This window comes from Saimiri boliviensis, chromosome 8 (assembly GCF_048565385.1).
Source record: "Saimiri boliviensis isolate mSaiBol1 chromosome 8, mSaiBol1.pri, whole genome shotgun sequence".
NCBI classification, from domain to species: Eukaryota; Metazoa; Chordata; class Mammalia; order Primates; family Cebidae; genus Saimiri; species Saimiri boliviensis.
In genome coordinates this window covers 14,702,053-14,714,245 of record NC_133456.1, presented here as the reverse complement: position 1 = coordinate 14,714,245, position 12,193 = coordinate 14,702,053, and the positions used below count along the sequence as shown (strand labels likewise).

At 40.4% G+C, this 12,193-nt stretch overlaps 1 protein-coding gene and 1 pseudogene across 4 annotated transcripts in view; both read right to left on the bottom strand.

Moving 5' to 3' along the window:
• The window catches only part of SETD2 (SET domain containing 2, histone lysine methyltransferase), a 153,229-nt gene that overhangs the window by 35,752 nt on the left and 105,284 nt on the right, over positions 1–12,193 (bottom strand). For all 4 annotated transcript variants that reach the window (XR_012518725.1, XM_039477412.2, XM_074403960.1 and 1 more), the window contains one exon: positions 7,149–7,818. Coding sequence is in view for 3 of the 4 variants with exons in the window: in XM_039477412.2 (XP_039333346.1) it covers positions 7,149–7,818 (670 nt within the window). In the remaining variant the exon portion in view is untranslated. The remainder of the gene's footprint in view (positions 1–7,148; positions 7,819–12,193) is intronic.
• On the bottom strand, positions 9,937–10,035 carry LOC120367230 (U6 spliceosomal RNA; annotated as a pseudogene).

Here is a 12,193-nt window from a genome sequence, read left to right as displayed (position 1 = left end):
TACCCAACCTATATATATATATATATTTTTTCTCTCTCTCTTTTTTTTTTTTGTTCCGAGACAAAGTCTGGCTCTGTTGCCCAGGTTGAAGTGCAGTGGTGCAATCTCGGCTTACTGTAACCTCTGTTGCCTGGGTTCAAGCAATTATCGTACCTCAGTCTCTCGAGTAGCTGGGATTGTAGACGTAGGCCACCAAGCCCAGCTAATTTTTTTGGTATTTTTAGTAGAGATGAGGTTTCACTATGTTGGCCAGGCTGGTTGGTCTCCATCTCCTGACTTCAAGTGATTCCCCCCAACTGACCTTCCCAAAATGCTGGGATTATACATGTGAGCCACTGCGCCTGTCTTATTTTCTTATCCCTTTACTCATACCATGTGCAAATGACCATATTCTCTTGCCTTGACTACCATTGGTCTCCCTACATTTTTTATTTTTTATTTTTTTTGAGATGGAGTTTCACGCTGTTGCCAGGCTGGAGTGCAGTGGTATGATCTCTGCTCACTACAACCTCTGCTTCCCAGGTTCAAGCAATTCTCCTGCCTCAGCCTCCCCCGCAAGTAGCTGGGACTACAGGCACGTGCCACCATGCCTGGCTAATTTTTGTATTTTTAGTAAAGATGGGGTTTCACCATGTTGGTCAGGCTGGTCTCGATCTCCTGAGTTCGAGATCCGCCTGCCTCGGCCTCCCAAAGTGCTGGGATTACAGGCGTGAGCCACCGTACCTGGTCTATTTTTTTTTTTCTTTTTTCCTGAGACAAGGTCTCATTTGTTACCCAGGCTGGAATGCAGTGGTGCCACCAAGGCTCACAATAGCCTTGACTTCCTGGGTTCAGGTGATCTTCCTGCCTCAGCCTCCTGAGTAGGTGGGATTACAGGAGCTCGCCACCACATCCAACTAATTTTTGTATTTTTTTTGTAAAGATTATGTTTTGTCATGTTACCCAGGCTGATCTCAAACTACTAGGCTCAAGCAGTCCTCCCGCCTCAGCATCCCAAAGTGCTTAGCCTAGATGCCACCATGCCTGGCCAGTCTCCTAGTTTGCCCTTGACTCCTGCAATCTTTCTTGCCCAGAGCAGCCAGTGATCCTCTTAAAATACGTCAGTTCATGCTATTCCATTCTAACTGCTCCAATGGATTTCCATATTACCCAGTCTAACAGCCAAAAATCCTCTAAAAGCCCCCTGAAAGACCCTATTGTAACTTCTTTGACTTCATTTCCTATTACTGGTACCTTCACTTATTTGGAATATAAAGTTTCTTCACTTATTTGGGTTTCATAATTATATCACATATTTTGACTGTGAACATTTAATATTCTGATTTTATAAAACAATAAAAAAGTTAGTTCAAATTCTAATTTTGAAAAAAAAAAAAAAAAAAAAAATCACCAGGACAAAACATGTTACTTCTAGATTGACCAGGAGGAGTTCAATTATTCCAATCTACAATAGAAAAATGCTAATATTTTAGAGGACAAAATTTCTTTGGCCATCAATGACAATATGTTCATGAAGAATTTTTCTGACAATATCAGATGTTTAAGTAAGGCTCATAATATAGGCACTAACTAGTATTTGATTCACATGGATTAAAGTTGTAGTTTAGAAGACCAGTTCCAAATGTTGGCTGGGAGATACTAATAACAGCAGTATCTACTTATTTTTTAAAAAGACTTCTAGGCTTTTAACAGAAAGTATGTATTTGGTTTCTATAAACCAAGAAGGGGAAAGTGATATGCAGTTTGACTGAAATAATGCAGAAGATATGCACATTTGTGACACATGTACATATGTGACTGTTAAATAACTCTATTTGCTAAGGAAAAAATTTTATGAAATTTTTGTTTGAATATATTTTTTCTGTATCACAGAAAAACATAAATGATTGGTTTTTTGTACCCAGGCTGGAGCCTCAACCTCCTGGATTTAAGCAATCTTCCCACCTCAGCCTTCCCAAATAGCTGGAAACACAGGTATGTGCCACCACACCCGGCTAATTTTGTTTACTTTTTGTAGAGACAGGTTCTCACAATGTTGCCCAAGCTGGCTTCAAACTCCTGGGTTCAAGTGATCTTCCTTCTTCAGCCCCTCGAAGTGCTGGGATTACAGATGTGAGCTACCATGCCTGGCTGAAAAACCTGTATGAGATCTGAAGAGCCCACCCATTTGAATGACTTAAAATTACGCAAATGCAGCCAGGCACGGTGGCTCAAGCCTGTAATCCCCAGCACTTTGGGAGGCCAAGGCAAGTGGATCACCTGAAGTCAGGAATTCAAGACCAGCCTGGCCAACATGGCAAAACCCTGTCTCTACTAAAACTACAGAAAATTAGCCAAGAGCGGTTGTATACACCTGTAATCCCAGCTACTAGTGATGCTAAGGCAGGAGAATGGCTTGAACCTGGGAGGCAGAGGTTGCAGTGAGCAGAGATTATGTCACTGCACTCTAGCCTGGGTGATGGAACCAGATTCTGTCTCCAAAAAATACATATATAAATACGTATATACATGTATGTGTGTGTATAGACACAAATGCTAGTTTCTCAAATATATATCAGCTAGAGGTATCTTTAAATTATGACTTTTTTTTTTGAGACAGAGTATTGCTCTGTCGTCCAGGCTGGAGTGCAATGGTGCAATCTCGGATCACTGCAACTTCTGTTTCCCAGGTTCAAGCAATTCTCCCACCTCAGCCTCCCCAGTAACTGAAATTACAGGCACCCACCATCATGCCTGGCTAATTTTTGAAGAGATGGGGTCTCACCATGTTGGCCAGGCTGGTCTCGAACTCCTGACCTCAGGTAGCTCACCTGCCTTGGCTTCCAAAAGTGCTGGAATTACAGGTGTGAGCTACCATGCCCGGCCTAAAACGTGATTTTTAATGGGAATTAGAAAGCAAATCTGAGAAGGCCCAATATGTTATAGAGGGAAGAATATAATTTTTCTGTCACCACTTCTAGAAGAATAAAAAATCATTACTATGTTATATCTTAATTACTTCACTTTATATTAGGTCAATCCAAAAGTAATTACAGTTTTCGCCACTTTTAATAGCAAATACCACAATTACTTTTGCACCAACCTAAAATGAAAAATTATGGTCAGAGCACTCAAACTCTTGAGATGTAATTTAGTATAACTTTGTGAGAATAAGTCACTTGTTAATGTCACAAGACCACTATAAATTACATGACCTCTGTTAAAATTGAGCTTTTATGTTTAGTATGCAGTTGTATAAAAAAATCAGTCACCAATTAGCTAGGCGTGGTGGGGGGTGAGCTACTTGGAAGGCTGAGGCAGGAGAATCGCTTGAACCCGGGAGGTAGAGGTTGCAGTGAGCCGAGATTGCACCACTGCCCTCTAGCCTGGGAAACAGAGCTAGACTCTGTCTCAGAATTTTAAAAATCAGTCACTTTCTAATAACACATTTGTTCCAAATATTAAAGATACTGAATATGTATATATAAGTAGACATAAATGTATATTACATCATGTTACATGTTACTTCAACACCAAGGCTAAAATAACTTGCCAACTCTCAGCAGCCATGTTGTATGGTTAACACTGGGCTTCAACAACACAGACGTCAAGGATTCATCCTGGAGGTCAGATTTTTTTTTTTTGTTTTTTGTTTTTTGGAAACAGAGTCTCACTGTTGCCCAGGCTGGAGTACAGTGGCATGATCTCGGCTCACTGCAACCTCCACCTCTCAGGTTCAGGTGATTCTCCTGTCTTAGCCTCCTGAGTAGCTGGGATTACAGGCGCACACCACCACACCCAGCTAATTTTTTTGTATTTTTAGTAAAGATGGGGTTTCACCATGTTGGTCAGGCTGATCTTGAACTCCTGATTGGAGGTCAGATTTTTAGGGCCATACACTAAATGGATGAACCTGACCAGATGTTATTTCACAGCCCATTAATGTCAATAATCTCCCCTCAGTATTATTAAGGTAATTATTTGTGTAATAACTGTAAGTAACTATCAAGGTATATGGTGCTTTGAATCTATCATTATTAATATCCATTATCGTATCCAAATCAAAACCATCCTGAGGCATTCTGCTCATTCTGTAGATGAGAAAACAAAGATTCAAGAATGTAAATGCCTGTTTCTAGGATGCACAGTAAATAATAAACCAGAACTCAACACACACACTAACAATACTTTATGCTTCTCATTACCCCAAAGTCCACTAACATCTAATCAACTAATCTCACAGAGGAGAGAATGGAAAGATAGTTGAACTACCACAGCCCATTTACCTACTACTTAAGCACACACAAAGTAGATTAGGGAATCAATAAGTACTTCTTGATAGGGACAGACTGAAAGACTAGAAGCAAGTAAATTGTGATGCTTGGCTCTTTAGGCTAATGAATAAACCCAAGAGAAACTTTTTCCTCATTGGGAAGGAATAAAGGGATTTTATTTTATTTATTTATTTTTCTGAGACAGTCTCGCTCTCTTGCCAGGCTGGAGTGCAGTAGCGCGACCTCTGCAAACAGCAACCTCTGCCTCCCGCGTTCAAGCAATTCTCCTGACTCAGCCTCCTGAGTAGCTGGGACTACAGGTGCGCACCACCACGCCCAGCTAATTTTTGTAGTTTTAGTAGAGACAGGGTTTCACCATGGTATCCATCTCTTGACCTTGTGATCTGCCCAGCTCAGCCTCCCAAACTGCTGGGATTACAGGTGTGAGCCACTGCACCCGGCCAAATTTTATTTTATAAGAAAAACCAAATGACCAGTGAGCTCTTTACTGAGGAGTCTTGAATGGATACCTTCCATTGTTGTTTCTTAGGCTCTAGGCTCTAGTACTAAGATTAAAGATATATTTCAGGAATAGGAATGGGGACAGATATATACCATTTTTACTGTATCCCTCATATATACTTTAAGGGAAAAACTAAAAACTAATGGCTTGGTCCAAGAAAGAATATGGGTCATACCCAAGTAAGAGTGACAGTAAAAACAAAACCAAAAACACCAGCATGGACAAAGCAGAGCTCTGACCAGAAAAACAAAAAGAAAGAAAGGAAAAGGAAAAGGAAAGGGGAAAGGAATGGGGAAAGGGAAAGGGAAAAAGGAAAAGGGGGAAGGGGAAGGGGAAGGGAAGGGAAGGGAAGGGAAAAAAGGAAGGGAAGGGAAGGGAAAAAGGGAAGGAAAGGGAAGGGAAGGGAAGGGACGAGGGACGAGGGACGAGGGACGAGGGACGAGGGACGAGGGAGGGAGGGAGGGAGGGAGGGAGGAAAAACAAACCAAAACCAAAACCCAAAACATTCTGTAGGAGGCAGAATTAAACATACTCTCTCCCCCGACACATACACACCAGAAAATGCATACCCGATGACCAATAATGCCCATATTCTTACCAGCCTTCTATAACATTCTAACAGTCATTTTAAACCAAACAGGAAATAAAAAGCAGAAAAAGAAACTATAAGCTTGTTTAATGGAATGCTATTTATAAATATGAAAAATAACTTTCCATTTAAATGACTACCCCCCAGGAAAATGGATAATGACTTTATAAGTAAATAGGGCATTATACCCATTAAAACACTTATGTATGTGTATGTATATGTACATACACACATATAGTATAATAGACAGTAAATAATTTGAAAAAGCAATTACAGATCATTTTAAGAAATTGAGTCAAATCTCTTTCCCCACTCTAAAATCCCATCACAGTGGTTCCTTATGACCATTGGTTCCTTTTAAATAAAGTCTGACTTACCATCTTTTAAAAAATTCATTTTAAGTAGGACAACATGAGATAAAAAAAACTTCAAGTCTTCCAGACAAATTTTAAAGGATCATAAAAAATGAAAGTAGTTAATACAGTTAGGGTTTTAGTAATTAAAGCAGAAAGCCTTGTCATGGCCATTTTAACAAATGTTTTAATACAGCTTCATTATGAAAATATGAACAGAAGTAAAAATTACTGTTTAATACTAAGTATTGTGTGCAGAAAATACTGCCAGAGACTTCAACATCCATAATAATTCATTTTTAAGGTATAAAGAGGAGTGATGGGAGAGACACCAAAATGTGGTGATGATAATGCTTTGAACTTTTTTTTTAAGCTTAAAATATATTTACCGCTGGCCAGGCACAGTGGTCACACCTGTAATCTCACCACTTTGGGAGGGCCAAGGCAGAAGAATTGCTTGACGCCAGGAGTTTGAGACCAGCCTGAACAAGATAGTGAGACCCCATGTCTTAAAAAAAATTAGCAGGGTACGGTGATGCACACCTGTTGTCCTAGCTATTCAGGAGATGGGAAGATCACTTGAGCCCAGGAGTTCAAGGCTGTAGTGAGCTATGATCCCATCACTGCACTCTAGCCTGGATGTCAGGGGAAGACCTAATCTCTTAAAATAAAAAATAAGTTCTGCCTTGTATAATCTAAAAAACAATGATTTTATTTATTTATTATTTTTTTGAGATGGCATCTTGCCCTGTTGCCCAGTGATATAATCTCGGCTCACTGCAACCTCTGCCTCCTGGGTTCAAGCAATTTTCCTGCCTCAGCCTCTCGAGTAGCTGGGATTACAGGCATACACCACCACGGCTGGCTAATTTTTTTGTGTTTTTAAGTAGAGATAGGGTTTCACCATGTTGGTCAGGCTGGTTTCAAACTCCTGACTTCAGGTGATTCGCCTGCCTTGGCCTCCCAAAGTGCTGGAGTTACAAGTGTGAGCCACCATGCCCGGCCTGACCATGATTTTAGAAAACACAAAAATATTACCATGACAAAGAGTTCTCCCTTGGCAGAAATGGAGACTTGCTAACAATGATGTGAGTAAGTTGGAAAGTGAATCCTCTATATCTAGTTCAGCCTTCAGATCACTGCAGCTGTGGCTAACAGCTTAACTATAACTTCATCGAAAACCCTGAGCCAGATCCACCCTGCTAAGCTGCTTCTGAGTTTCTGACCCATGGAAATTGTGAGATAATAATTACCTATTGTCTTAAGCTACCGAGTTTTGGCAATATTTCACACAATAAATAACCAATACATATAAAATTGAACAATACATACAAGTAGTCCATGGTAGCACTTCCTCCCTTGTACCAGATTTAACTAACATCCCATGAACAGACCATAAAACAGAAAAGAGAAGTTCCAGAATTAGTTACCTGTACAATTGGTGGTGTTGTCTGTGAATAAGGTGATGTCACACCATAGACTGTTGGACATGTCTGTCCTTGATAATATATGGTTGCTTGAGACTGTGCAGGAGAATACTGCTGCTGTACACTGACAGATTGTTGGTTTGAATCCCAAACACTATAATTCTGTCCCTGAACTGGACCAGGGGCTGGCACTGGCAAGACAGCAACACTGGAGTCTTGGTGTACTACACCATCACTCTGGGTCACATACTGGGAACTGGAAACTTCCACAGGAGCTGCCACATGTGGCACCACTGGTACTGGTGGAGGGGCAGAAAGGGGTTCGGCAGAATGTCCCACCAAGGGCTGAGCATGATCATAAGGAGCAGGAGAACACACTGGGTCCATGCTGGGTGTGGGCAGGAGCACCTTTCCAGCATTAGGGTTGCTGGGATCCACATAGGCCTGCATGGGATAACCTGGTGGGTAACCAGCAAAGGGATGATGAGGGGCATTATAACCAAGAGAGTCATAGGGCAGTGGTGATGTCATTCCCAGGTTCTGCATCTGTTGCTGTTGTTTCTGAGCCTCCCGCTGAGCCACCTCTTGCTCAAACAACTTCCGCCGTTCCTCTGTAGAAAGTTTATTTCGGTCTTTAATTCGTACTTTCTTTTTAGAAGTTGGTGTATCATATCTAGAAAGAAAACAATAAGGACCACAAAACATTTCTCCCTAAATCACAGATATAATCAAAGCACTAATAAGTATTATGTCACTCATGACTAAACCACTAACGACACCAAACCATATTTGGCACTGGTTTAAAAGTATACTAAAGGCCGGGCGCGGTGGCTCAAGCCTGTAATCCCAGCACTTTGGGAGGCCGAGGCGGGTGGATCACGAGGTCGAGAGATCGAGACCAACCTGGTCAACATGGTGAAACCCCGTCTCTACTAAAAATACAAAAAATTAGCTGGGCATGGTGGTGCGGGCCTATAATCCCAGCTACTCAGGAGGCTGAGGCAGGAGAATTGCCTGAACCCAGGAGGCGGAGGTTGCGGTGAGCCGATATCGCGCCATTGCACTCCAGCCTGGGTAACAAAAGCGAGACTCCGTCTCAAAAAAAAAAAAAAAAAAAAAAAGTATACTAAAAATTACTGAGCTCATCTTGCAGACAACAGAATCCCAAGGAAACTGACAACGAGACGAAAATAATTTCATCTCTATTCTTAGTTTCTAGAATTTTAAGATTAAAGATAGATATAGCATCCTATTCCATATAGCTGGGAACATTTCTATAATCACAAATTCTAAAATTAAAAGAAAAAACAAAATAAGTAACAAACCAAGAGATAATCCAGTACTCAATCCAATTTATTGTCCCTAAATTCCATAGTATGGTTAAAAAGGAGATTAGATATGAAGAGAAATAGTCGAAAAAAAACCTTTAAATTCAAAAGTCCAATGAATTCCAACTAAGAAACAGAAATTCTCATAAAAACATACAGTAGAAAGCCATATACAAAGAGAACATCTTAAAAGTAGACCAAGAGAAAATAGCACTAGATTACTTAAAGAAGGATGAAAATTACATGAAGTCTCACAGAATCAGTTAAGGAAGCCAGAAAATTGAAGAATAAATAGAGTCAGTATGTTGAGAGAAACTATTTCCCCAACAAAACTTCCTTTCGAAAATGAGGGAGAGGCCAGGCATGGTGAGGTCAGCAGATAACCTGAAGTCAGGAGTTTGAGAACAGCCTGGCCAACATGGTCAAACCCTGTGTCTGCTGAAAATACAAAAATTAGCTGGGTGTGGTGGTGTGCACCTGTAATCCCAGCTACTTAGGAGGCTGAGGCAGGAGAACTGCTTGTACCCAGGAGGTGGAGGTTGCAGTGAGCTGAGATCATGCCACTGCACTCCAGCCTGGACAACAGGGCAAGACTCCATCTCAAAAAAAAAAGGGGGGGGGTGGGATGGGGGTGGGGGAGTATGTTTAGGTAAGACTTGTACGCAGCAGTAATATTCACAATAGCCAAGCGTCTATGAAATGATGAATTTATAAACTATAGTGCATGCATACAATGGACTACCACTCAGCAATTTAAAAAAAACTACTGAGAAACACAATAACATAGATTAATCTAAAATGCAATATTACAAGTGAAAGAAGGCAGATTCAAATGCTATATACTATACACCACATTATAAATCACATCATGGAGAAGACAACACCAGAGGATCACAAAGGGGATCAGTGGTTGACAGGAGTTAGGGATGTAGAAGGGACTGACCCACAAAGGGGCACAACAGAATTTTTGTGTTTTTTTTGAGACAGAGTTTCATTCTTGTCGTCCAGACTGGTAAGCAATGGTGCGAACTCAGCTCACTGCAACCTCCACCTCCCAGGTTCAAGTGCTTCTCCTGCCTTAGCCTCCCTAGTAACTGGGATTACAGGTGTGCACCACCACACCTGGCTAATTTTTGTATTTTTAGTAGAGACAGGTTTTCACCATGCTGGCCAGACTGGTCTCGAACTTCCGACCTCAAGTGATCCACCCGCCTCAGCCTCCCAAAGTTCTGGGATTACAGGCGTGAGCCACTGCACCTGACTGAAAATTTTACTTTTTTTTTTGAGACGGAGTCTCACTCTGTTGTCCAGGCTGGAGTGCAGTGGTGGGATTTCAGCTCACTGTAACCTCCACCTCCTGGGTTCAAGTGACTCTTCTGCCTCAGCCTCCTCAGTAGCTGGGACTACAGACACACACCACCATACCCGGCTAATTTTTGTATTTTTTTTTTATTTATATCATAATAAATGTGGAATGCTTCATGAATTTGCATGTCATCCTTGTGCAGGGGCCATGCTAATCTTCTATCATTCCAATTTTAGTACATGTGCTGCTGAAGCAAGTAATTTTTGTATTCTTAGTAGAGACTGGGTTTCACTATATTGACCAGGCTGGTCTCAATGATATCGTGATCCATCTGCCTGAGCCTCCCAAAGTGCTGGGATTATAGGTATTAGCCACCACACCTGGCTGGGAATTTTTTTAAGGTGATGGAAGTGCTCTGTATAAGGAATGTTATGGTGGTTACAAAACTGGATGCCTTTTTTTTTTTTTTTTTTTTTTTTTTGGAGAGAGTCTCACCTTGTTGCCCAGGCTGGAGCACATGGCATGATCTCAGCTCACTGCAACCTCTGTCTTCTGGGTTCAAGCAATTCTCACGTCTCAGCTTCTCAAACAGCTGGGATTACAGGCGTGAACCACCATGCCAGCTAATTTTTTGTATTTTTAATAGAAACAAGGTTTCACCATGTTGGCCTGGTTGGTCTTGAACTCCTGACCTTAGGTGTTCCACCAGCCTCGAGACCCAAGAATTCAAGACCAGTCTGGGCAACACGGCAAAACCTCATCTCTAGAAAAACAAACAAACCAAAAACCAAAAAACTGGGAGTAGTGGTGTTTGCTTCCACCTACTGGATGAGAGGGGGGCTGAAGTGGGGAGGATTGCCTGAGCCGGAGCAGGTAAAGCAAGGATGCAGTGAGCCATGATCGTGCCACTGCACTCCAGCCTAGGCAACAGAGTAAGACTCTGTCTCAAAAGAGACCTAATTAGACAGAAATAGGCATACTCAAAATTTTATCAATGTCAAGTCTCTACAGAATCATCTCTTTGATGGGCAGGGTTCTAAAGAAGCAGATTCTAAAGAAGAATAAAGTCTGAGAAAAGACAAGATTTCCTAGAGGAAAACCAAGAAGTGGGTAGTGATTTGCTACCAAGACCTAACAGAAGTTACAGTCATCATGAGCCCCAGAAAGAGATCTTCCCATACATAAAAATTTGTGGGAGACAGGCAGCACTGCAGACCAATAAAAAGGGATGGGTTTTCAAGTAAGTGGTGCTGGGACAATTGGGTACTAGAGAAAAATAAAACTGAATCCCTCCCTTATAATATATACAAAAATTAATTCCAAATGGATTAAGGACTTAATTCTCTTAAAAGAAAATACAAAAGAATAGCACCTCCTCAAGGATAGGGAAGGATTTCTTAAAACACAATAAGCACAAACCATAAGGAAAATATACTATATGTGATATATTCAGCTAAACCATAATTAATAAATTCTATGTATCAAAAGGTACAAAGAGTCAAAATATAACCCATAAACTGGGAGAAAATACTTGCAACAATTATCACAAAGACAAAATTATATTTAGAATATAAAGAACATATAAAGCTAAAAAGGACAAATAATTCAATGAATGATCAACACATAAGATACTTCACAGAACAGGAAACAAAAATGGCAATACAAAGCTATAGTAACCAAAACAACATGGTACTGGCATAAAAACAGACAAACAGACCAATAGAACAGAATAGAGAATGCAGATATAAATCCACACATTTTACAAACCAACTCATCTTCATCAAAGGCACCAAGAACTTACAGTGGGGAAAGAATACTTTTCAATAAATGATGCTGAGAAAACTGGTTAACTATATACAAAAGAAAGAAATGGCCAATAAATATATAACAAGATGTTCAATCTATTTAGTAATTAGGGAAATGCACATAAAAATCACGTTACATACCCAGATAGCTTAAAACTAAAAAATTCTGCCAACTGCAGTATATAAATGCTTTATCTCAATTTTTAAAAGGCAAATTTAATTTAAAAATAACTTGTCTGGGATAAATGTTTTCTGGCCCCCAGTGATACATGGTTTGTTTTTCGACCAGCATGACCAGAGAGCCTCTGACTAATTTATTTATTTTTATTTATTTTATTTTCTTTCTTTACTTCGTAAGTCTTGGTATAACCTCTGACTAGATTTATTAAAACCAGCATTTTGATTAGTATGGCACAAGACTCACAAGAATACAGAGTTCTGGCTTTTAAAGAATCACTAATATCTTTGAAGATTTATCCCCCACCAACCCCCATTGCATTTGAAAGAATAAATCTTTGGCTCTCAAAATGACATTTAAATATTAATCAAATAGAAACCAGTCAAGTACCAAAACCTATTAATCTTCACAGCTACTACTACTGTCAACAG